The sequence below is a fragment of the Branchiostoma floridae genome, chromosome 4 (genome assembly GCF_000003815.2).
Source record: "Branchiostoma floridae strain S238N-H82 chromosome 4, Bfl_VNyyK, whole genome shotgun sequence".
Lineage (NCBI taxonomy): Eukaryota > Metazoa > Chordata > Leptocardii > Amphioxiformes > Branchiostomatidae > Branchiostoma > Branchiostoma floridae.
The window spans coordinates 5,855,604-5,882,019 of record NC_049982.1 but is presented as its reverse complement, the minus strand read 5'-3'; the positions used below and the strand labels follow the sequence as shown (position 1 = coordinate 5,882,019).

The following is a 26,416-nucleotide window of genomic DNA, read 5'->3' as shown; positions in this document are numbered from 1 at the left end:
ATGTCAGGCGGCAAATTGGTTCAGATTGGCACCAGTTTGCACCATTTAGCGAATACCTTTCGAAATTTGGCTCAGTCCTGTGAGACACGCGCGCAACTTTATCTCATTTTCATAGCACCGTATGGCGTCATGCATTTACTGCAAGAGCCTGATAGCATCATGTAAGTCAGCACCGCTCACACTCAGCACTGGCCGTTTTTCGCGTTCTCTTACAACCGTATTCGGTACTCACTTGGGGGCTGTCTCGCTTGCGTGTATATCAAGTCCTAATGAGTCCCGTCTTGGCATTTGTTTGACTCAGTTTACGTTCGCGGCCAGTACAGACTGGCCATCGAATCGAAAAAAAACTTCTTCGGCCACAAACTTTACGTTAGTCAACAAATATCAATTCAACACTCATGTAACGCACCCGATATACGCACACGTTTAACATCCTCGGGCTTATGAGAGTTGACGATGAAAAAAAAATACATACATTTTTTAAAGCTTTTATTGAGAAAAAAACCTTAACAATTACACACATTGTGACATCTACATGTATAGCTTCATGACTACAGCAGATACATAGCTATAAAACTTTGCACTTGGCTCTCAAAATCCTGGACGTTGTTACATTTACAATTACACGTCCAGCTTCATGACTACATCTCCAGCTACAACAGATACATAACTATAAAATGAATAACTTTACAATTGGCTCCCGAATTCCTAGACACTTACATCACTTTGAAACCACTAACACTATGTTAAGCATACTCTAATAGTCTATGTTTTACGGCATGGAACGTGCGGTAGGCATTGCTAATGGCGGTGCTGAAATGGTAATATTTGGCCTGTAGGATACACCTGTTCAATATTTTATTGTTTTGAAGGTGGGACAAGTGGCCATAAATAATTTCATTGTTGGTGAGATCTGCGGGATGCTGATTTTCTTTTTTCTACCAGTCAGTGAACTCTTTCCAGAAAGTTTTGACGGTGTGGCATTCCGCGAATAGATGTACTATTGTTTGCTTTTCTTCGCAATATGGGCATCAGATTCTTTGAATTTTATCTTTTTTAAACATGCATTGGTGGTTAAGAACTTATATAATTCTGTACTGAAAGTACTGCATTTTGGTTTCTTTTGAGCATATGTATGGTAGTATATAGACTTTTTTTATGTCCTCTTCATCCTGTAAGCATCGAGTAATTTCGCCTTGCGTTGAAGGTGGTTGCACTATAAGCATCGAGTAATTTCGTCTTGCGTTGAAGGTGGTTGCACTATACGCATCGAGTAATTTCGTCTTGCGTTGAAGGTGGTTGCACTATAAGCATCGAGTAATTTCGTCTTGCGTTGAAGGTGGTTGCACTATACGCATCGAGTAATTTCGTCTTGCGTTGAAGGTGGTTGCACTATTTATTTACGAAGAGCTGATATAATTGTTTGCAATTGTAGCTGTGTGACGATCGAACATCGATGAAAAAAATACATTGCAATATTATTGAATTGAATCCAATATGTTGTGCACTCCCCAGGTGTTCACAGGTAACAGTGATATAGACAGTCTGGTGACGCACGTGCTGGTCGACTACAACGGACCCTTCCACGCTCGTTATGTCAGGTTCCGCCCCGTCACGTGGTCTAATCACATCAGCATGAGGGCGGACATTGCGGAAGGTACGGACGTCGCTTAAATCATTTATACCCCCTTTCCACTAGGACAGCGCTCTCGCCGCGCTCTCTCTGCGACTTAAAATTTGACAGATTGCTCAAGGAATTGTATAAAAAAGAAACGAAACTTTTCAGTCAAACTTTTACGTTTTGTATGATATACCCAGTGTGAAAGCGAAGGATATACATCCTATTTAGGTCGCAGTGATAGCGCAGCGTGATCGCCGTCTAGTGGAAAGGGGGCTTAAAAAGATCACCGTTCACCATTGAAAATATGACGCGGAAATATCAGGCCCGCTTTTAGGTGATCTTTGCCTAGTAAACGGTTCATTGGATTTTTTTTGGTTCCTTGATATTGAAGGATTTACTAAGTTACAGATGTACGCAGAGGTAGCACGGTTTGATCCCGGTCAAATTTGCTAGTTAGCGACGTTCGTGCAAGGTAATACGAGGTGCATGGCTATTCCCAATAATGTCAGAAAGGCTGAAGAAGACGTCTATCTCTAAATTTTGCAATGTAAAACTCGCCGGTTTACTGAGGTGAACGCTTAGTGATGTACATTCGAGCGTTGTGCTTCAATGATTGAAAAAATTTTACCGTCCTAACCTTCTCCATATTCAATGTCCCTAGTTGCTCCTGTTGGCTTCTGGCCACTCAACGGGCACACTCAGCTGCGTGACGTCAGCGGATACGGAAATGACGCAACCGGTGTGGGCGTGGCCCTTGCGAACGGTGTGCACGGTGAGAGCGAAGGGGCGTACAGCTTATCCGGCAGCAGCACCTCCTACATCGAGATCCCCAACAACGGGATGCTGGACACCCGGTATTCCATGACGATACTGGCCTACTTCTACCCTACAGGGACAGATGGGCCCATATTCCACTACAGAACTAACGACTACGGCGTACACTTCTGGCAAAAGGACACAGGCTACCTGTATGCAAGGTAGGAGACATGAGTGTTAAGCCACTTTTACACATTCAGAACCTTCTCTTGACCTTGCTCCAGACCAACATAGGGTGTTTGGCAGTTGGTTTGGAGCAGTCAACCCAGTGTAAGGTCAGGCCTATCTTCATCTGCATTGTATATCACTCTCACGACCAGTACATGACAGATGCGGTAGCTAACTTACGGCATATCTTCATCGATGTCTTTGAATGTTCAAATTGCATAGTAAATGGATTTAGAAACGACTTAAAGAACCCGTTGATAATGTGCAAACTGAGCCTCAATTTGTTATTTTACCGTCAATTCAAAAACACTTGCCTAATCGGATATTAGCGTCTGATGGTTCAGGTTTTACCAGGTTTATAAAAGTTACTAAGGCATAACTGATAAACATCAGGAAACAGCACAAATTAAACAAAAAATCACCAGCCAAAAAGCCTGCTATGGAGGTCAGGCTGTAGCGCAGTGGAACAGAAATCGTATCCAGATCTGCCACGTTGTTTTAGTAACATTGGCCAAATGTGTAATGTAATCAGTATCATCCCTTTTGTTTATTACAAGAATGAGGACTCGTGATAACGTTTATAAGGATGTTCTAAATGTGGACACACTGAACCTCAACGAGTGGAACTTCGTCGGCATGACCTACAACTACCCTTTGGGCAAGGTCAAATTGTGGCATGACGGGACAGAAGTAGGAAGCCGTGACGTCGGCACATTCGAGACGCAAACCGACTACGACATCCGTGTTGGGCTGAGGGACGGGGATAGTCGGACTTTGCAGGGGCGAGTCGCCTGTCTGCAGGTTTATAACATCCCGTTGAACAGCGATCAGATCAGGGACGCCGCAAGAAAGTGCAGGGGTAAGTTTGTGCGGCCGGGTAAATCGAGATATAGCAGGTAAATGCATTTGAGGGCAGAACATGTTGGGGTCCTTATTTGTATTTCAGTCATGTACGTTTTCGGACGTTAAGAAATCGCCTTTGTTGATATGAAAACGTTATAGATTGAAAGAAAAAAGTAAGATCACGTGAATTTGTGTAACATTGACAACCACAGCTTTGTCGTCCTTCTTGAAACAATTGGCAAAAACTAAATATGTTTTCTAGAGGGTTTTTCCACAAACACATTAGTGACACATTGTTCTGACACATCTACTTTAGAGTAACGTACTTCATCCTTCGATAAACCTCGCAGAGGGGAAATAGGACTAAATGTGACTACCTTATTAATGACGAGGCAGACACCAGCACAAATACTTCAATCAGTGAATTAATTGACCAAAATCTCCTTCGGTACACAGCCCTCTTTTATTCTTCTGCTGACGTTTCAAAGTCTTGTGTTGTATGTCGTCTATATCAGTGATTAAAGAGCAATGTCTGCTCCTGTGGGGTTCAATCGCCACCAACTGACCAGTCCAACGGTCCGGACCTTTTGGTGTGGCGGTTAGCGACGCTGGGTTGTGACCTGGCGGTTAGATTCTCGGGAGCCATGACTCATGTGGCTGTTTCTACTCGCTTCTACATTTCACTGCTCAGAAGCTGTTTTGATATAGAATTAACCTGTTTATTATGCACTGATGAAGACAACAAGCAAGTCGTTGAAACGTCTGCAAAAGAATAAAACAGTGTCCGTACCGATGAAGGCAATGGCCAAATACTTCAATCACGTTTTCCCTTCCTTCGTATCTTATTCAACAGCAGCGCAGCCGGTTGGTCTGTGGCCTCTCAACAAGCAGTACGGTCTGGCGGACATCAGCGGAAACGGAAATGATGTCACCGGTGTGAACGTGGCCCTCGGGACTGGCGTGTACGGCGAACCCGAAGGTTCTTACGTCATGTCCGGCAGCAGTACCTCCTACATCGAGGTCCCAGACGACAGGACGCTGGACACTCGGTACTCCCTCACCATCCTGGCCTCCGTGTACCCAACTGGAGGGGCAGGACCCATACTGCAGTATGGGGACAGCGCAAGCGGCGTCCATCTCTGGCAAGACTCAACGTATTTCCTGCTTGCAAGGTAATAGTAATAATAGGAAATAGTAGTAATGATATTAATACAACAAGAGAGATGGCCAAGCCCAACTTACCTCGTATCAAGACGGCCAGAGTCATTTCGTCCTCTCCCAAACATTTAGGATAAAAGGACTCTAGATCTGTAGCTTAGCCATATAGCTTAGTATGAGTTTGTATGATAGCCAAGCAAACCGTGTTCAAGTAGATGGAATTTGCTGAGCGTGTCATAATGTCTACTTCATTCCTCAGTATCTACTTGGACATGAACACGGGAGGCAGGGTTAGGGAAGGAGGGTTTAAATTTGGAAACTGGGGTATTTAGAAAAAAGTTGTGGTAAATATGAGGGAAAAATTATGTTAAAAGAAATTACGAAATGGGAAAGATGTGGAAAGGAATATGTTGAAGAACCTAGCAAGAGAGGAAAGAAAATGAAGGAGGGAGGAATTAAAGAGTCAAGTAAAGGAGTAAGGGTAGAAAGGAAGACTGAAGTGGGCATACCATATGGGGGAGAACTAGGTAGTGGAGAAAATTTATGCTCCTCTCTCACGTTTGAAGGGTTTACAGCAGAAATGCGACCTCAAACCAGACCACACAAGCGCGGTGCCTCAAACCCAACCAGTGGAACTTCGTTGGTTTGACGTACAACTACAGCACAGGCATGCTGAAGCTTTGGTACGAGGGACTGGAGCTCGTCAGCACAGACATCGGCGTGTACGAGCTCGGTACCAACCATGCGGCCCGCATCGGTGCCGTGGGTTCGGACCACTTCAAAGGAAGCGTTTCCTGTGTACAGATTTATGATGTCGCCCTCAACAAGAGTCAGATAGAACACGCGGCAAAGCTATGTATAGGTGAGTCAACTACACTGTACTATTATGATCTCAAGAACTTTCGGTAAAAACACGCAAATCCACCTTTAGCATAAAATCTCTCATACGCTCGACCATCTCTATGAAGGCTTTATTAAAAAGTTTTGATGCGGGTATTATGCTTTACGCCATCGGCGTTCAGGTGGTATCCGTCTCGCTCGAATATCGACTTGTTGTGGTCATCATCGCTCCACAATTTTGTGTTGTTGACGAAAGTGAAGAAATGGTTTGCCTCGCACCTGTCCTTTAGGTGTTTGTTAATAGCCTTGATGAGAAGAAAAGAAGAAGTACAGCACAAGACAAAGTTTCAAAAACTGACAAAGGGTCAAACTTTGAAGAAGTGCTTCGATGACTGGACACAAATCTAGACTTGGGAATCAACAGTACATGTACTTGCGAAATTCGATCAAGTTGTGGGTGATTCAGATTAGACTTGAGTTGAGTAACTCTATAGCATGATCCGTTTCATCAGGTTGGTACGTCACTGAATAAAGAGACTCTTTTTACACAACCAGAGCTTTATTTTCACCGACGTTTCGATGACCGTCTGTCACCTTTTTCCATAGCATGATAGCCAAAAATTCGATTGATTTTTGAATCCATGAAATCGGTTGCTAGGGACCTGGCAATGAGCCCGGATACACTAGAAATTAGAAGAAGTCTTTTTTAGCACCATCCAAGTCTTAATACTCAGAAACTTCTAATGACCCCATCTGATATCATTCCGCATTAAAAAAAAACGTTCTCTAATAAAATCTGCTGTAGTTAGGTTAAAAGAATAAAAACTAATCTGCAATGACCCTTGTCTTCTTTAACTAGGTAACAACATCGCTGTGGGAAAGACAGCAACGCAGAGTAGTTCCTTTCCTTTGCTTTATGGCTTTATTCCGAAAGCGCCCGATGCCGTGGACGGATACAAAGGATCGGACACGAATTTGCCTGCCTGTGCTCACACACAATTGGACTTCGAGCCGTGGTGGAAGCTGGATTTGGGCGGAAGTTACGTCATTGGAAGAGTACGTCTACAAAACAGGAGGGACGGCTCTGGTACGGAGACAATACGTTTATTTTACACATCTATACAGTTTTGACATTTTGATTCCTCCTGAACGTTAATGTAATATTTTTGACGCCGCCTGTAGTCAATTGGGTCATTATGTAACACCACACAGGAAATCGTCTTGAAGAGTTCCAGGTTCGAGTTGGAGAGAACTCGGATATATCCCAAAATTCTATTTGTGGGAGAACGACCAATCAGCTGGACGATCCACCGGAAAGTCGGAGCATAACCGTCGACTGCGATCAACCAATCACTGGCCGTTACGTGTCTGTACAGCTGATCGACAGGACACAGTATCTCACGCTGTGTGAAGTAGAAGTGTTTGAAGTTCAAGGTAAGAAATTTCCTAGTCGATCAAAGCGCCAACCGTTTGTGTCCGTCTAATGGACACAAACAGTAGGCGTTTTGTACAATGGACACAGTGAAATTGCTATGTTCAGTTAAAATTTTATTTCTATAGCATAAGATAGTATCATAAGCTTTGGAAGGAGTTTAACTGGCAGTTTGACTGGCCGCACCGATCAAAGGCACGAGGAGGGGCGATTTTCTTCGCTGTGGCTTGTCGGAACTCCTGCCAGCAAAACTTCTTCCCAGCAAAGATCTGCTTGGAGATCAAGTCGCCACGGCTCCTTCCTTTTTTCGCATACGCTCAAGCCATGACCTGACAGAAACCTTTCCTATCCTAGCCTTTTATCGTATTAACCCTCAAACCACCGTAGCTTTTTTGTGACGTAGATTACCGTATGGGGTCAAAACTGACCCCAAAACGTTTTGTACAAATACAGTTTTTTTGTGTGACTCTTTTTGTGATTTGTATATATGTTTAGTTTCATTAATCTATGTGGGACAGTCTGACATGATTAGGTTAGAAGACTTCTAGCTCATTATCATAATTTATGCAAAAGATCACGAGGACCACATTTTGCACCAATGCTATTCAGAAAGGGAAGGAGGTTTTTGATGCCAACTTCAATGCCGTATAGCGCCTGAATGGCTCATGCTAGGGTCACCAAACTTGGTGACTTTTTAGAAAATGTTGAAAGCCAACATTTTCAGTGAACAAAGTATGTTCATCATTTTTCATGTTGCCATGGCAACGAAATTCTGACAGACATATTTATTACTAATTATTATTATTATTAAGTTTTCTAATTTTGTATTAAACATTTAAGTTTTAAGGTTTTATTAGCAGATATCAGTTGCTTATTACATCTTATGAAATTCAACGTAAATTTCATGACTCAATATTCATAATTTATGCTAATTTAATGACGTCATCAGGCAAAATCCAAGATGGCGGCCGAGATTACCTAGATGACGTCATAATGTCGTCATATAACATGATAATGGCACAAAAGCTGTAGCAATAATTTTGGCTTACATGTACAGCATTCTCTGAAAAATTTCGTGATCCTACGATAAGTAGTTCAGGTGTGGGTCGCAAAAGTTTGTTTAAAAAAATGCTGGGGTCAGTTTTGACCCCACTGGACCATGCATAAACTTTCTAAGATAACTTAATCAATAATGAGCCAATCTCGTTAAAAACGTATAAGAAGTTATAGGACATATATACAAACAAACTCATGGAACGAAATTTGTTTTCGACCAGAAATGCCATGATGGCACACATCGATATACGCCTGGGGTCAGTTTTGACCCCATACGGTGGTTTGAGGGTTTAATTATGAATTTGTTGCCTTATAAAGGAAATGACGCTGGATGGTTAACTTTGGACTCCAGTTCTGTGACGAGCTCCGCCGGGACCCCCCACGATGACGGTGGGACTGTGTATGACGCGTCCAAGACGCTGGACGGAAACCTTTTCACCTACTGGCGCCCCACAGGTGTGACTGACAACAACTACTTCGTCACTTTTGATTTGCAAGAATACCATTGGCTGTCCAAGATCCGCGTGGTGAGCTACGAGGAAGACGACACAGCCACTCACCACATTGCCGCCTTCACCATCAAGACCTTAGACCCAGCTGGAGGTTGGGGTGACGTCACTTCCTTTTCCGGCTTAGCTGGTAGGCAAGTGAAGGCGTTTACAGGGTTTGTGGCGCTGAGTCGCTATTGGCAAGTGGACATCACGCAAACGTCACACGGCCTGGAGCCATACGTGGCTGAGATCCAACTCTACGGGCGTTTAGGTAACTACCGAACTTTTTGAATCATTTTACAGGGTGTTAAAAAAAATGTGCCAGCCGAATGTTTAAAAATGTTTTTAAAATGTCTGAAAAATGACGGCTGTCACCGCCTAGAAGTATCTGTATCTGTATATCCGCCATTCGGCGTAACACACCAGCTTCGCAGGCACGCGGCGCGGCAGCAGCTGGTTATATTACACTGAACGATCCGTCACACCTAACTTTTGCACATCTATCTGCAAGCAGACGTCTGTAGTTTAGCTATCCGCCATCTTGGTTTATCAGCCTTAAATGTCTTAAGATACATTTTTTCAACATATGACGCTAACCCCACCTAAACAGGAAATATTTTGCTTTTAATGGCAATAGAATTTTTTTGTTTCACGTGAGACGTTAGTGCTTAATATGATCATGACACTGCTGATGAAAATCCTCCCGCCTGAGACAGGTGCCAATATCGCCCAGGGGAAGACTGCGTTTCAATCAAGCACATACGAACCGTATGCTGCCAACCGTGCCGTAGACGGGTCCTCCAGTACCTGGATGTACGCTGGTTCCTGTTCACACACACAGGAAGAATCTGATCCCAGATGGTGGGTGGATCTTGGTCAATCGTATACTGTTGACAGGTACGTGTACAGCACGGTGCTTTTAAATCTGTAAAAGAATCCTTAAGTAAAATGGTTCCACGACCCCATACCTCCTCTAAGTGATTTTAACCTTTACAGCTGATGCTTTATGTACGTTTCTTATTGTTTAAACATTGTCAAATAGGCGCTAGGCATAAGTTGCACTCATTTTCATACATTATGGCAGTTAATCATCTTCACCTAAACAACAGAATTTACCCAAAGTATGACAGTCTCATCTTTAATTGGATACACAAGCATTTTTCTCATAAATCTTTTATGCAAATAACTTAACTTCCAACGTTTCGGTAACTTCCACATGTCGGAAGTCTAAAATTCCCGCCATTTACCACCATGGAATGACAGCGTTGTCTTATCAATCATGCAAATACTAGTATAGCCTTTATTTACATAAATTCTATCTATCAATATTCTTCTCTTTCACTTGTCGGTCTTTTATTTCATCCACTGATATTTTGCAAAATTAGAACATAACAAGCGTTCGTAGAACTCAACCTTCGTGAAATGGGTGAGGGTGTGGTGGTTAGAGAGTGTTTTTATAGCTAGATATATGCTCTTATATCTCAGGGACTAGCCTAATAGTATATGATACGTCCGATTGGCAAAAATTCTCTGAATTCTACAGGAAGTTTCCCGCGCCGATGTAGTTGCATCATCCCTTTGGAGTGGAATAATTTGGGTTGACAGATTGTGATGGTACTTGGAATGCAGATAGCTTTTGTCATAGGCTGTGAGCGAGCAAGTGAGATAGCTTTGGAGATGCCTCACATAATTAATTTTTATCATGCAAATCAGGGGCTGATTTGCATAAATAATGTATGTTACCAAAAAAAGACTTTCATCGCATTTTCTGATAATTTATGCAAATAACGACCTTATTTGCATAATTAATGTTCAACGATATTCATCCGTACATAGCTTCCAAATGCTACAACTAAGAAGTTCCCGTCATTTACCACTGACATTAAAACACTTTCTTATTAATTATATATGCAAATTAGGTCTATATTTTGCATAATATATATCAATCAATGTTCTTCTCTTTCCCATTTACAAATTCCACAAAAAAATACTCTCCAGTAGGAGGATCGCGCGTGTATTTTTTTCGACTACTAGTATATCTCCGCGACTCGACCTCTGCTTGGAGAGTAAGAAAAACATACATACCAAAAACCATGACAATCCGACTTTCAAAGTCTGACACTAAACCTGCCCTGCAGTTCCAAAAGAAGCCGCTAGGGGGACCAAACCTATACCACTTACTCTCGGCACCAAGAGCTGTCTACCACTCGAAACTCATAGCCGCAACATGTTCAACACTCGAAATATCAAACCCGGACGTTCCGCTTCAGTACCGTAACAAGGTCGCTATGGGGCCTAAAATCTAATCGTTTCTAGATCTCATCAAGACCCACCAACATACCGAATATCAATACAATCCATCCAGGCGTTCTCAAGTTATGCTGGTCTTAATTCTAAAAACATAGATACATACATACAAACGCTAACCAAAACATAACCTTCTAAAGGACTATTAATGCAAACCAGGGGCTAGTTTGCACAATTGATAATCCGAAGCATTTCATAACAGGACAGTCAAATTTATTACATTTCTAACTGAAAAAATATTTATAGATATTAAGTATGAAAATTGCTACCTAGCTCCGCAATGTAGTACATTATATACTTCCAATGTGTATAATGTACTACAGTATCGAGATAAAACATATTAATATAATATTGACGACTTTATACATTGCATTGACATTTCCACAAAGTAATGTAGTTTTTGTACAACCCCTTTAAGTATGATATGAGACCCCTGCAATACAGATCATTATTGACGACGTGTTACCTGCAACAAAGATGATGGAACATTCTTTCACTTTCTGCAAAACATTACGTAACTTTGTTCAACAATGTAATGTATCGGTAGTAACTGTTACATGTATATGTACACCCCTTTTACAACGTATGATATACGCCCCTGTATACCATATCATCATTGCCCTTATTCTTGATCTACAGATTATCAAATCTTATGTGTACATAACATGTACACCCCATCATGTATAATGTACTGTCCCTATAAACAATTTTCTTGTAATCTTATCGTCTGGTTTATAGTCGTGTTGACCTTATTGCAGCAACTATGACCTTTGGGGTCACTTCTTGTCAATCATCCCACTAGCACATTTCCCGCTTTAGGCTTGGGCATGGGGATGACGTAACCAGCCAAATATAGAACCATTAGGCCATTACACACAAATATAGCCACACCACAACCCTATTTTCCAACTAAAAACATCCCCTGCAAAACTGCCAAAAGCCAAAAGACCAAAAAACGCCACGTACGTTTCTTCCTCTTCCAAATACCTACCTACATACCAAATATTAGATCAATCTGTCCGGCCGTTATCCAGATATGTTGTTCACAGACACGCAGTGTACGAACTTTCTACACGTACCTATTTCATTATGCAAATTACCTCCTAATTTGCATAACAAGCATACAATTAGGAACATCATTACATAAACTATCTGCATACCTACAGTCATTAAGATCCATCACCCCCTTCTTGCATTATTCCTTCTCAAAACCTAAAACAAGAATTACTTTCACCGCCCCTGCGAAACCCATAGGTGGTCAAAACTTACACACCTTACTATGCTTTTACACAGCTACATACCACTTAAAAATCATCACCCAAACAAGTCCCAAACAAAAAATAGCAAAACCGGAAGTTCTGCTGCAGTACAATAACACGCCGCTAGAGCGCCCTGCCGTAACGCAATTCCTGCCATTCCTTTGTCATGTCTAATCCTACCCACATACCAAATATGAAAACAATCCATCCACGCGTTCCCCAGTTATCAGGCTGACAAATGACCCCCTGACATAAAAACAGCAGTGACTACAAACCCTTCGTTTCACGAAGGGAATGGTAGATATACACTAGATATACATAATATAATACAAATAAATAAATCCGAATAGATATAGATGTGACATTGCTTCGTCTTAAATGTCCACAGAGTAGTCATCCTCAATCGTCAGGACTGTTGTTGGGGAAAACTCAACCCCTTCAACATCCACATCGGGGATTCAGACCAGGTCAGCACGAACCCCCAGTGTGGCGGTGATCATGAGATCGCACAGAGCCAGGCGTTCGTTACCATCCTCTGCCCGTCGATGCAGGGTCGGTACGTGGGCATCCGTCTTCCCGGATCCGCACGGGCACTACACATCTGCGAGGTTCAAGTCTTTTCTGGTCCAGGTATGTCCTTGATACATTCTAAAACGAGAGTTCCACGAGTTTTTACGGGTAGGACTTCGCTCCATTCACTTTACATGATGTCTGCATTTAAGAGGCAGCATATATTCTCCCTCAGACATACTTAGATTTAGATCCTCCCGTGCCCGGTGACACGTTGATCAGCAAGGGCGATTTTGAGCAAGGGTTTCAACTTCCCTCAGGCTAGTCCCCATTTGGACAAGGTCCCTCTGTAACATGTGTCCTCAAGTTAGTTTTGGTTTGCTTGGATATTTATTTATTAATGAGAAGCTCAACAGCCTACATACGCCGCTGTTCATTGAGGTCATGAGTGACGAGGTAAGGGTCATATCTATCAGGTTGCCTGTGCAGCGCAGTATTGGGATTGTTCTGACGGTAAGATTTTTCAAATTCACGATTCATGGTAAGTGTTATAAATTTGCTTAGATTTAGTGCTTTTTAAGCCAATATGTTGAAAGAAATATATGGTCAAATTTCCAAGATAGGAGATATAAGATGGCGGATTCTAGCTGGTAGCTTCATCATGCATGACAGAACTTTTTGACATCAGTGAGTAGTTACTGTTGCTATTGACAAAAGGTGTCATGAAACATTTGTGTATTCTATCGTGCATTCTTTTTGACAATCTTTTCATATTTTTTAGTTCGACGGTAATACCAATTTTAACGGTTTCAGCCAACGAATTTACATAAATGACTTCATACTGATGTCGTACACTTTAAACTTTTTGCAACCATTCAATTTTATTGTCACGCCATTCTTGTGTCTGCTACACTTAGTAAATAGGTTACAAAATTAAAGCCAACCTCTAGGTGCTTGCAAAATGATTTGGAGTTCATTTGAATGATTTCTTTTATTCGTTTACACAAGTTAAGAAATAAAAGAAACTAACATTTTCAGAATAACATATTGATATGTTTGTAATTCTGTCTAATCAATATCATGAATATTGTTACTGGCGGATTAGTTCCAGAAGCAGTGTCCATCGAGGAGCCGACCTACCACTGCAATGGCGACAAGCCCTCCTACGTTACCATGGCTACCAAGGGCACGATAACGAGTGGAGATCATGGGTGGGGGAACTACAGCAGTGACAGTCTGTGCAGCTGGACCATCGAAGCACCTTCTGGCATGGCAGTGTCATTGACCTTCCTGACATTTGACCTAGCCGACGACGGGGACTGCCTATCGGATTATGTCGCGGTGTATGACGGGAGCAGCCAAAGCTCGGAACTGCTGGGCAGGTTTTGCGAGGGTAACCCTGGCGTTGTGAACAGTACGGGTAACTTGATGCACGTTACCTTTGTCAGCAACTCTTCACTGGAAGCGGCAGGGTTTCGGGCTACATTCGGTAGTCTAGGTACGTTTCTGTGCGATCAGAGATTATTGTTTACTTCTAATTAAGTGAGTTGTGATTGTTGAACTTTGGCAGTAGCGACGTCACGAAATTTCCAGTGGTAAGGAATGAAGCCCAGGTAGCTTGTCACAGCATTTGTAAAGACATTACCGCAAACTATTTTTTTTTTATCTTAGAGAATTTATAGAGACACTCTCTTGATTTACAGTTTGTTTACAATTCCCTGTCAACATAGCCTGGGTACCATCTGGATAGTAGTTCACGTTTCAGTATTAACGTTATATACTATATTATCTTATACACACTCACTTCTTTGTTATCCCGTCTGGGAGCCTTGACATCTCTAACGTCTGAAATCGTCCAAATTTTGGACGAGGGTGCTGATTGGTCCCTAAGGACCTACATTAAGATTTCTGCAAACCATGACGGTATTTGCCTTTTTTCCCTCCATGTCAGATTACAGGTCATTTGGCCTAACGTCGACCAAGATGGCGTTGAATTCCTTCACTATATTTATTTAAAATCCTTCATTTTAGGTTATGTCTGCATATGATCTGATCTACGTTGCCCGTAATGCAATGTATGTCAAAGAACAGTTACGTATTCCAACTTACCTACTTATCCCTTCCGTCCCTGGAGAGATATATTTCAAGTATAACAATGATTGTAGATAGCCTCCTTTGCATTGATATCCTTTACAAGGAATTTCAGACTGAATGTACGGTCAAATAGATCTCAATGAAATAATATGAAAGATCAGTATTAAAAATTGTGCATAAGTCGGTATTTGCTCCCTCTACCTCCATACCAGATTTCAGGTCATTTGGTCGAGAATCGAACGAGATGAATTTCTTTGAATTGACTCTCCTCTCGCTATCTTATATGCAGATATAGACGAGTGCGCCACGGGAAATGGCGGATGTTCACAGAACTGCAATAACACCGTTGGCAGCTTTGCCTGTTCCTGCCATGATGGGTACAGTTTAAACAGTGATGGGGCGTCGTGTGATGGTAAGTTTACATATCATAAGATATTGTGAAAACATGAGGCATATGTATACACTTTCAATATATACCTGTTTGTGTGAACGTGAAAGCGGTCTATATAGGGATGAGTCCTTAACTAGTCAGTGTAACACAGCGAAGATGATTTCCTGGAAGATCGATATCCCAACAGACTTCATTTCAACATGACAAATGAATCTATCAGAAACATTTTACCCCAAGTCATTGCAACGGCTAATCTTACGTCATTATCTTCGCTGATTGAAGATGAAGATGGAGTGACATCTACTGAGTGTCCTGATGCCAAATTCTACAGAATAAATAACTATTTTTGATAAGGCTACAGTCCTAATTGGAAAACGGGCCCTGCCGGGCATATCATGGGCTGCTTTTTTCTGCCCTTTCTGGGGTGACCCCTACGTTAGTCTTTACAATGATTTATTTGATTTGATAGATGGATGAATTATTGGAAATCCTGATAGGCTTATTTCAAGAAGACAAATTAGTCAGATACAGTTAAACTCACTAATAATCCGGATTTATCATGGGATGAAACTGTTAGCTTTAAACATGATCATGGTGAATTGTTGTGCACTAACGTATTACTCAAAGTCATTGCAAACGTATTACTCAAAGTCAAAGACATATGTCATTTCCTCCGCCGAATGAAGACGTGGACGAGTGCGCCTCGAATAACGGCGGTTGTGAGAAGACCTGCACCAACAATGTGGGAAGTTTCCAGTGTTCATGTGACTCTGGTCTGACACTCAACAGTAACAACTTAACCTGTGACGGTGAGTAATTGCATGAATCTAGGATATTCTTTACTCCACAATGCTCACTTAAATTACGAAGCATGCATAGATCATCTAATTACAGCACCGCAGCCCCTGCAAAGTCGAGCGCACGAAGCCTGGGGGGAAAAATAACAGTTGTCAATCTTGTCAATCACTATGTGTATATCCAACTTGTGTCTCTTTTGATCAGACATCAAAGTCACGGCTGTCCATATTTGCCCACTCTACCCCATGCCAGGTTTCAGGTCATTTGGCCTGGCGAAGGGTCGACAGAGATGATACCCTTTGAATAGACTAACCTTAATTTTCTCCTCTCGCCTTTATATATGCAGATATAGACGAGTGCGCCACGGGAAATGGCGGATGTTTACAGAACTGCAGTAACACCGTTGGCAGTTTTGCCTGCTCCTGTCACGTTGGGTACAGTCTAAACAGTGATGGGATATCCTGTGATGGTGAGCTTACGTATCATAAGATATTGTGAAAACATGACGCATTTTCAAGAAATGCTTGTTTTGTGAAGGTGGAAGCGCTCTGTTTCAGTCCACCAGTCAGTGTCAGAACACAGCACGGATGATTTCTATATATATCAAACATTATCTGTTCCTATATCTACACCTGTACAAAGAAGCGAGAAGATGTCGACCATCCTGTTAGCTTAGTACCTTCAGCTAGCTAATTGTATCTTGTTGTTTTTGCATATGTTTGTTATGTCTGTTATCAGTCATGTCTGTTATCAGTGACCTGTACCTAGCCCGTCGAGGCATGAATGTACAATAAAGGTCTTTCATTCATTCATATTCCAATAGGTATTTGCAGAAGACAAACGAATCCATCAGAAACAATACAACTTGCTACTAAACCAGATTTATAGTGACATTTCTTAACTCTTTAAGTTAATCGATTAATTTATTTTGCCAACAGACATTGACGAGTGTGCGGACAGTAACGGAGGATGTGAACACGTCTGCACCAACACTGAGGGCAGCTTTCAGTGTTCCTGTCACCTCGGACAGACGCTTAACGGAGATGGGCTAAACTGTGACGGTGAGATGCAATATTTGCATTCCAAGCTTTTAGCTCAGTTAGGTAGAGGACAAACGTGACTAGCACACCGGTAAACTCCATGATACCGACAAGCTAAGAGGAGACAATAAGAAATCTACTGGATTAAATCATTCAGAACTGCGAAAGTATTTGCTACAATGGGGTCTTGGTGTAGACTACGTTCTCTGCATCTGATCAAGTTAATACAAAAAAAAGTTCATGATGAGGAGATATTTGGACGACGTGGATCAGGCAATGATATTGTTTATACCCCTGTCACATTATCCACGATCTTCGGGCGTATCGATGGAAGATCGGTCATATTTAAGATCGACAGAAGGTTGCACGTATTGTTCACCTGAAAACCGTCCCTGCCACATATTAGCCATTCTGTGTACCTTGTACAATTGTTGTGCAATAAGGTTATTATTATTATTATAAGCGGGGCTCGGGCTATTGCCACAGAATCGTACGTCCGATCAATTTTCGCCAAATGTGACAGGCGTAGTAGAAGACGCACTTGAAGAGGCAAGCCATATGATTCGATCTGTCTAATATCAAATCTTAAGAACAGTCTTCAATTTCGCTCACTTTGCTCACCACAGGTTGGGGCCTCCCCGAGACTTGTCCCACGAATGGTTTGATCCACCTGCCCAATAACAAGACCTATGTGGCCCCGTCTGACGAGCAGGTTGACTACGCCACGGCCCAGGCGAGGTGCGCCATCATAGAAGGCACGGTCGCTGTGACGCGGGACTGGAACGAGCTGGAATACTTTGTGTTTTACAAGAACTGCCTAAGCTCGTAAGAATTAGACTGTGATATCTTAACGAAACCTTTCTTTCTTTCTTCTAATGGACACCGCCTGTGTATTGTGTGGCATGATAAGTTTTTGTCAAATTTTAATTGATTATCACTTACCTGATCGGCTATTCCAACAGCTTTTCTTTCGGTCCCTGCTACTATCTGCGATCCAGGATAGGTCCACTAACTTATACACCCATTCCACTTGACGGCGTTCTCGCTGCGATGCTGATGGCAAATTTGCCTCATCGCCGTGAGAGCGCCGCGACGCCAGAAAGAGCTACACTAGTGGAATGTCTCAGAGATAAAGAACGAAATTCCGTATGTTTTGTGTATTTTCTTTAAGTCATACTTTTACGCATTACGCAATATTCAAATTGCAAAGTCAAGGCGCTACACAAATCCGATTTTGGTCACTGTACAGTCGCTAATCTTGAGTCTAAGATTATCCGGGGTGCTAGTTTTTTTTTTAAATGGAATTTGTCACGTAATTTGTCATGTAATTTGTTCAAAATGACAATTGTTGTCTGGGATACGATAGGGTCGCCGGAAAGATTCCACTAGCGCAGTTTTGCGGCGCTCTTACCGCGCTCTGGCCAATTTTCCATCGCAGTGAGAGCGCCGTGAGAACGCCGTCCTAGTGGAAGCAACAGCATGCACCAAGAACCAAGAACGTGTGTTCTGTTCATGAAAGAGCAGAACACACGTGCTGTATTAAAAAAAATCATTATTTTGCTACATATTTCAGAGCTGATGTCTTCTGGGTGGGAATAACCAGACAGGCCGACACGTGGGTTGACAGTCAAGGCACGGCGATAAGTGACTTTACTGCCTGGGCACCAGGGGAACCCGACCAAGACAGAGACTGCTCTCTTATCGTGCAGGGTGATCTAAGCCCTGCAGATCAACGCAGAGATCGGTGGAGGGACAACAGTTGTAATGGCAACATTAGATACATCTGTGAATCAAGTAAGTGTTAGGGAACACAAGCCCATCCCAGAATTCATTTTATTCCGCTGTGTAACCCGCACACAAAGCAAGCTATTCCTTGATCGGCGCGCAATACTAGTATACCTAATGTCGCACTGGGTTGTTTATTCCGGACAATTGGTTTCAATATTAAGGTACACGAGTCAACCATATACATTAGCTCAATGAATATGAAAGATCTGTATTAAAATCTTCGCAAAAGCGTGGCGATATTTGACCGCATCACCGCCATGAAAAATTTCAGATCATTTGGCTATGGAATTAGGGATGCATCTCGGACGATCCATCTCTTGGAATATTTCGTAGAAGTTGAAAAAGAAGAAACGCGGGGAAACCAATACATTGACTCAATACCAGTGGTATGATGTATATTATGGCTGTTCAGTAGAAGACATGGGTGAAGATAAAATCTGACGGAATGTTTTCCTTTTGCAGGTACCAATCTCGCCCTAGGAAAGCCGGCGTTCCAGACAGTCACAGTCCAAGGTGCTGTTGCCAGCCGTGCCGTGGACGGAAACACTACTACTTTTTACTCAGGACTATCCTGCACACTCAACTACGACAATGATAATGCCCATTGGTTTGTGGATCTGGAACAATCGTACATGATTAGCAGGTATGTGGGGAAAATATTAGATATCATCACATATTACGATAGGAATGAAGATCATGTAATACAGAGTAAATGCTCCCTAAACCTGTCCACTTCATGTCCAGTTGCTTGAGTAACTGATGTTTCGGTGTATTTTATTACCGAGGTGCTTTGAGATAAATAGCCAAATTAATACAGGTACGTGCAAAGAAATTCTGTAATTGTTCTGTCATCACTATCTACAGGATCGTCATATTCAACCGCCAGGACGACTGTTGTTGGGAACGACTCAACCCCTTCAACATCCACATCGGGGATTCAGACCAGGTCAGCACGAACCCTAAGTGTGGGGGTGATCATGAAATCGACGGGAACCAGGTGTCCGTTACCATCCTGTGTCCTGCAATGCAGGGTCGGTACGTGGGCATTCGTCTTCCCGGAACCGCACGGACACTAAACGTGTGCGAGGTTCAAGTCTTTTCTAGCCCAGGTATGTCTTCTTCTTTTTTCGTACTGCCGAGCCTCTAATTTGATATGTTCAATAATGATATTTCAATGACCTTATACCACCGTAACACTTTGACGTTCTATCATTTTTTTCTCGTTGATCATATGCATTGATTATATCAGTTGATCATCTTCTCTACCGAAATAACGTATATTTTGCTCAAAGTCTGAACGGCGTATCTTAACAAAGAAGGCTATTGTAGCAACTAATCATAAATAAATGAGGCCCTGATTGGCATGTCTTTTTGTCTAATGTCTAATGACTAATAATAATGTCCACTCCGAATGTCGTTTGCAATGTGTACCTCATCACAAAAAGTTGCTCAACAGTAACTTTGGACAATAGTTTTACTGACTGATATCAAATAAACCATTCATTCATTCATTCATTCATTCATTCATTCATTCATTCATTCATTCATTCATTCATTCATTCATTCATTCATTCATTCATTCATTCATTCATTCATTCAGAGAAGTGTCCCAGACAAAATATAAAAACAGTATCAAGAATGCTAAATTACCAAAATTATTGAAACAGAATTCTCTATGATAGTGAATTTTACAATAAGTAAAATATTCTCCCCGCCAACAAAATTTCAGTAAGGTCACATACATTTCATTAAAGTATCATACTGACTAAATAATATTGATTTGAGATAATGCACTTTGAAAAGTGCCAAATGAATGATGCCAGCGACGCATGAAGCATTATATAAAACACTCTTATATTACATTGTGCACATCTAATCCAGCGATGATTGTCCACACCACTTCCGGTGGGTTTTAACCTCAAATAACGGATTCCTAAAGACCAGAGGTCTACAAAAACCACCTAAATTGCAACTTGATCCTCTCTGCTGATCATTGATGTTAATTACTTATTCATTTTTGCAGCTGCAGGTTGTCCAAAAGCAGACTATGTTCACTTTAATGGAGTTTGCTACAAGAGCTTTGCTGAGGTGAAGACGTGGGACGACGCTAAACAGACGTGTGCCTCAGACGGCGGGATGTTAGCCATTCCGAAGGACAGTGCCACCAATACTTTCCTCGCTAATCTAGCAGAAGGAGTAAATGGTCGCTGGTTTGGTATGAGTAGAGCCAATGGTCAGTGGGTATTTGAGGACGGCCAAACGCTGACGTCATCCGACTTCTCAAACTGGTACCCCGGTGAACCGGGACCAGGTAACTGTGTCGGATATTGGTTGACCGAATCCAGATGGGATGCAAAAGGCTGCAGCAACGTCAAGGGATTCATCTGTCAGACAAATGAAGGTATGCGTCCGGACCATCCTTCACTCGTTCTCATTGAAATGTGAAAAAAATGACATGACATTTTTTTGTTCGAAAAAAATCGGCTTCTTTTTTTAGTGAAGCCTAAATGATTATTAAGAAAAATTCTTCTTTTAACCATAGACAAAAATGGAAACTTAATATTTTCTCCATTGGTAATGTATTACCAGTAACGTTTGTTAAAATAGTAAACTTTACCCTTTTTCTTCAAAATAATTAACATTACTGGCTACATCATTTAAATATAAGTGGACGTCCCCAGGGACACTTAAAAAGTGGGCATTTTTTTCACACCAGATAAGATAGAAAGCTTAGAAAGCATCAAACAATGGTAACGTTTGTTACAGTCATTTCTGTACAACATTTTGTTAAACAAGGTGGGATACAAATGGCAGTCAACGACCCTTTCTTGTTTCTTTAGAAAGCCAGAAAAATTGTAATGTGCCACAGAAACGGTCATTTCTAGTCTAATACGTCGACAATATAACCTTCGTATTCGTGGAGGTAACGTTTGTTACCGAATTTGGCGACAGGCATAAACCACCTCACACATCCTCCAACCTCAGCGACGGGAGCGATCTGACGTGATCTGTCAGAGGGACTGGGTAGATGGTTTCACCTGCCGAACAATCATTATTCGTGTCTTCTCTAGCCTGATTTAATCGCGCTTCTCAGGCCTGTAGTACATTGCCACGCCTATCGGGGAGGAGTCTACAAGCTCCGGATAGCGGAGTTTGCGTTACACAGACTAGTGTCTTCTCAGGCGACAGCCATTTTTTAAGGGGTAAAATTTGACCAGTGAATATAATAATCTTCCAAGCCATCAATAGTGAATGATGTAAGACCGTTCTCTTCGGACAGTAACGATTTGCCCTTATGATAACCCCGTATGTACGCCGCATACAAAGGATGGTATTCTGTAATCTGCAATATACCCAACGTCGCACTGCATTGTTGATTCCAGACAATTTGTTTTATACCTGAGTACAAGGGCCAAAACTATACATGTTCGGTAAAAATGTGCTAAATGGAATAAATGAAAGACCTACATTGAGATTTCTGCAGACCAGGACGGTATTTGCATTCTCTATCTCCATGCAAGATTTCAGGTCATTTGGCATAAACCCGACCGAGATGAATCCCTTTGTATAGACTAACCTCTATTCTATCATCATTTTATATGCAGATATTGACGAGTGCGCCGCGGAAAATGGCGGGTGTGCGCAAAACTGCACCAATACCATCGGCAATTTTTCATGTTCCTGTCAAACTGGCTACAAATTGAACGACGACGGTTTCTCTTGTGATGGTAAGCAAGCATGCCAACACTTGTTCACTCGGTTTATCCAAAATCCTTTATTATAGGTTATTTCTGAATACGATCTGATCTACGTTGCCCGTAATCCTATGTATGTAACAAAAAGTTACGTATTCCAACATACTTACTTATCCTTTCCGTTCCCGGAGAGATGTATTTCAAGTATAACATTGTAGATATCATTTGCAAGGCATTTTATATTGAATGCACATGTTTGGTCAAATAGATCTCAATGAAATAACATAAAAGACCAATATGAAAATCTGTGCATAACTCGGTATTTGCTCACTCTACCTCCATGCCGGAATTGAGGTCATTTGATCAAGAATCGACCGAGGTTAATATCTTTGAATACACTAACGTCTCTCCTCTCGCTATCTTATATGTAGATATAGACGAGTGCGCCACGGCAAATGGCGGATGTTCACAGAACTGCAGTAACACCGTTGGAAGTTTTGCCTGTTCCTGTCACGATGGGTACAGTTTAAACAGTGACGGACTGTCATGTGATGGTAAGCTTACTTATCATGAGTTATTGTGAACACATGAGGCAGATGTATACTCTTTAAGAAATACTTCATGTGAACGTAAAAGCGGTTTGTATACGCATCAGTCCTTAAATAGTCAGTGTAACACCGAGAGAATAATGTCATGAAAGGTCCTGACAGGCTTCCTTTCAACAAGACAAACAAATCCATGATCAGGAACAGTTCAATACACTAATATGCCAGGTTTATCATCAAATGTAAGTATTGGCTTTGTTGAATATGGTCGTCAATTTGGGGCAGAAACGTATTACCCAAAGTCACTGTAACGGCTAATTTTACATCGGATTCCTTTTATTTCTTCACTGGTAAAAGATGTGGACGAGTGTGCCTCCAATAACGGCGGTTGTGAGAAGACCTGCACCAACAATGTGGGAAGTTTCAAGTGTTCATGTGACTCTGGTCTGACACTCAACAGCAACAACTTAACCTGTGACGGTGAGTATTTGCTTTAATCTAGGATATTCTTTACTCCATAAGGATTTCTTGAATTTCACAGATTAGCAATTTTTATCAGTGTGTTCAGTGTCGGAATACAGCATGGATGATTTCCTGGCAAATCCCGACAGGGTTACATTTTGTATGTCCAGAAGAAAAAAGAATCCATCATAAATAATTTAACTTGCTTATAAACCAGATTTAAAGAATCTTTTTTTTTCTTCATATTTTTAAGTTAATCGATTGACTTATTTTGCCAACAGACATTGACGAGTGTGCGGACGCTAACGGAGGATGTGAGCACGTCTGCACCAACACTGAGGGCAGCTTCCAGTGTTCCTGTCACCTCGGACAGACGCTTAACGGAGATGGTCTAAATTGTGACGGTGAGATGCAACATTTGCATATGCATTGCAAACGTTGAATAGGTAGATGACAAACATGATTTGCACACCGGTCAACTCCCTGATATCGATCAGCTAAGGGGAGACAACAAGAAATCTATTGGATTAAATCATTCTGAATTGCGAAAGTATTATGTATGTATGTATTTATTTTCTAGTGCGAAAGTAAATTACTACAATTGGCCTTGATGTAATATTTCGATCTGATCAAGTAAATGCCAAACATTGTTGGATTCATCGCCACAACTATTCGTTGATACGACAGAATGTGTCAGCTAAGGTTGTCCCACTGTCGGAACCTTTGGAACACATTGTACATCGATGACCACCCGTGTGATTGAACTATCATTCATGATAAGGAGATATTTCGACGGCATGGATCAGGAAATAATATTGTTTAGAAGAGACACTTGCAAGAAGCAACACAAATATGACGCGATCTGTCTCATGTTAAATCTTAAGAACAGTCTTTACAATTTCGTTCACTTTGCTCGCCACAGGTTGGGACCTACCCGAAACTTGTCCAACGAATGGTTTGATCCACCTTCCCAATAACAAGACATATGTAGGTCCGTCTGATGAGAAGGTTGACTACGCCACGGCCCAGGCGAGGTGCGCCACTATAGAAGGAACGGTAGCCGCGACACAGGACTGGAACGAGCTGGAATATTTTGTGTTTTATAAGAACTGCCTAAGCGTGTAAGAATTAGACAGTGATATCTTAACGATTTTTTTTCTAACGGATACCACTGGACAGGTGTATTGCATTACATGATAGGTTCCTTTCGAATCTTGCATATATAATTATTACTTAGCAGGTGATACCAATTTGATGTGTCGTCACAAAATCAATGAGCTATTCCAGCTGATTTTCTTTTGGTTGCTGCTATTTCTCTACCGACTCAAAGATGCCCCTCACTTAGGCAACAGCATGAACAAAAAATGCAAGGACATTTCGTTCTCCTAGTAAACTCAGCTTGTTTAAGAATAACACAGACGTATGTAAAAAGGAAATGTTTTCCTTTGGGGCTATATATTACAGATCGGAAAGCTTCTGGCTGGGAATAACTAGACAGAACGAGACATGGGTTGACAGCCAAGGTACCGCCATGGACTTTACCGCCTGGGCGCCAGGGGAACCCGACCAAGACAAAAACTGTTCCCGTGTAGGGGCAAACGATATCTCTGACAGTCAACGGAAGAATATGTGGGTGGATTCAAACTGCGTTAAAAAAAAACGATACATCTGTGAATCAAGTAAGTGTAAAGGTGGTATCTCACTGCACTTGGGGCAGCGGTGCGACACTGAGGTTCCAAAGGTAGTCAAGGAATTTCAGAGATAAAGAACGAATTTTCTTACGTCTTGTGTATTTTGTTGCCTTCTAAGTCGTACTTTGATGTATTACGCAATATCTAAATTATACAATTTGGCGAAAATACGCAATAGTAAGGCAGTGAACGAATCCTGCAGTCCTTACCGGTGCCCCAGGTGCAGTAGAGTCAACAATTTAAATGAGATGAGTGGAATGATATGAAAGATTTACATCAAAATCTTAACAAAAGTCTGACGATATTTGACCACTATACCGCCATTAAAAATATTCAGGTCATTTGGCTAAGGAGTGAGGGATGCATCTCGGTCGATCCACCCCTTTTAATATTTAGCAGGCGTTGTGATCGGAAAAAAGAAACACGGGGAAACAATATATTAAGTCAATACCAGTGGTATGGTGTGTGTATATATTACCTACCTACCTACTTACCTACCTAGTTCCTTGACCTCCTGGTCGTTGGGGGGGGGGGGGGGGGGGGCCAAAAAAAACATGAAAATGTGGGGGCTTTTATTAAAAAATCATGGTTGCCGAAAAAATCAAGGCCCCTTTACTGAGGGAATGTTTTCCTTTGGGAGGTACCAATCTCGCCCTGGGAAAGCCGGCGTTCCAGACAGTCACAGTCCAAGGTGCTGTTGCCAGCCGTGCCGTGGACGGAAACACTACTACTTTTTACTCAGGACTATCCTGCACACTCAACTACAACAATGATAATGCCCATTGGTTTGTGGATCTGGAACAATCGTACATGATTAGCAGGTATGTGTGGGACAATACCAGATATCATTACACATTGCAACAGGAATAAATATACTGTAATACAGTGGAATGCTCCCTAAAAACATGTAAAATGACACATCTTATGGCGGAAATGCTTAAATAAAGCCCCGGTCACAAAGCGCGTACGATTCCTTGCGATTCCTTCCGATGCGCAGGATAAGCGCAGCGCGTCGTAAGTCGGGGGAGAATCGGAAGTAATGGTTTAAGTATATAAAGCCGTGGTCACAAAGCGCGTAGTGCATCGTACGATGAGGTCATAAGAGCGTGCCTGCGTCAATCGCAGTGGATCATAGTAAATCGTGGAGCGTCGTATGGCGAAAAATAGAGCTGAAATGGATTTTGAACATGTTCAAAATTTCGCTATCGTCGTAAGATTTTATTTGCCCCCATAGCAGAGTTCATTACGGCAATTTTTGTCTACTGATGAGGTTATAGATTTATGATTTTTTAGCATGTTGTGATGGTTTCAGTTTTCCCTGATATTGTCGATATTGACGAAACGGGGAAATATATCAGTCGCAACTGCCACAGTCGCAACCAGAGAACAGCGCGCCACGCACAGGTGATGC

General features: G+C 41.8%; 1 protein-coding gene across 10 annotated transcripts in view; it reads left to right on the top strand.

Moving 5' to 3' along the window:
• The window catches only part of LOC118413477, a 150,114-nt gene that overhangs the window by 1,616 nt on the left and 122,082 nt on the right, over window positions 1-26,416 (top strand). For 2 of the 10 annotated variants that reach the window (XM_035816888.1, XM_035816890.1), the window contains exons 3-29: window positions 1,516-1,657; window positions 2,283-2,598; window positions 3,163-3,464; window positions 4,302-4,620; window positions 5,173-5,468; window positions 6,306-6,533; window positions 6,659-6,880; window positions 8,253-8,696; window positions 9,142-9,322; window positions 12,380-12,621; window positions 13,607-13,999; window positions 14,885-15,007; window positions 15,673-15,795; window positions 16,131-16,253; window positions 16,723-16,845; window positions 17,451-17,649; window positions 18,398-18,618; window positions 19,075-19,255; window positions 19,477-19,721; window positions 20,636-21,013; window positions 22,218-22,340; window positions 22,739-22,861; window positions 23,210-23,332; window positions 23,596-23,718; window positions 24,237-24,435; window positions 24,779-24,993; window positions 25,646-25,826. In XM_035816888.1, coding sequence (XP_035672781.1) covers window positions 1,516-1,657; window positions 2,283-2,598; window positions 3,163-3,464; window positions 4,302-4,620; window positions 5,173-5,468; window positions 6,306-6,533; window positions 6,659-6,880; window positions 8,253-8,696; window positions 9,142-9,322; window positions 12,380-12,621; window positions 13,607-13,999; window positions 14,885-15,007; window positions 15,673-15,795; window positions 16,131-16,253; window positions 16,723-16,845; window positions 17,451-17,649; window positions 18,398-18,618; window positions 19,075-19,255; window positions 19,477-19,721; window positions 20,636-21,013; window positions 22,218-22,340; window positions 22,739-22,861; window positions 23,210-23,332; window positions 23,596-23,718; window positions 24,237-24,435; window positions 24,779-24,993; window positions 25,646-25,826 — 5,888 coding nt within the window. The remainder of the gene's footprint in view (window positions 1-1,515; window positions 1,658-2,282; window positions 2,599-3,162; window positions 3,465-4,301; window positions 4,621-5,172; window positions 5,469-6,305; window positions 6,534-6,658; window positions 6,881-8,252; window positions 8,697-9,141; window positions 9,323-12,379; window positions 12,622-13,606; window positions 14,000-14,884; window positions 15,008-15,672; window positions 15,796-16,130; window positions 16,254-16,722; window positions 16,846-17,450; window positions 17,650-18,397; window positions 18,619-19,074; window positions 19,256-19,476; window positions 19,722-20,635; window positions 21,014-22,217; window positions 22,341-22,738; window positions 22,862-23,209; window positions 23,333-23,595; window positions 23,719-24,236; window positions 24,436-24,778; window positions 24,994-25,645; window positions 25,827-26,416) is intronic. The other 8 variants (XM_035816889.1, XM_035816891.1, XM_035816892.1 and 5 more) reach the window with 8 other exon arrangements.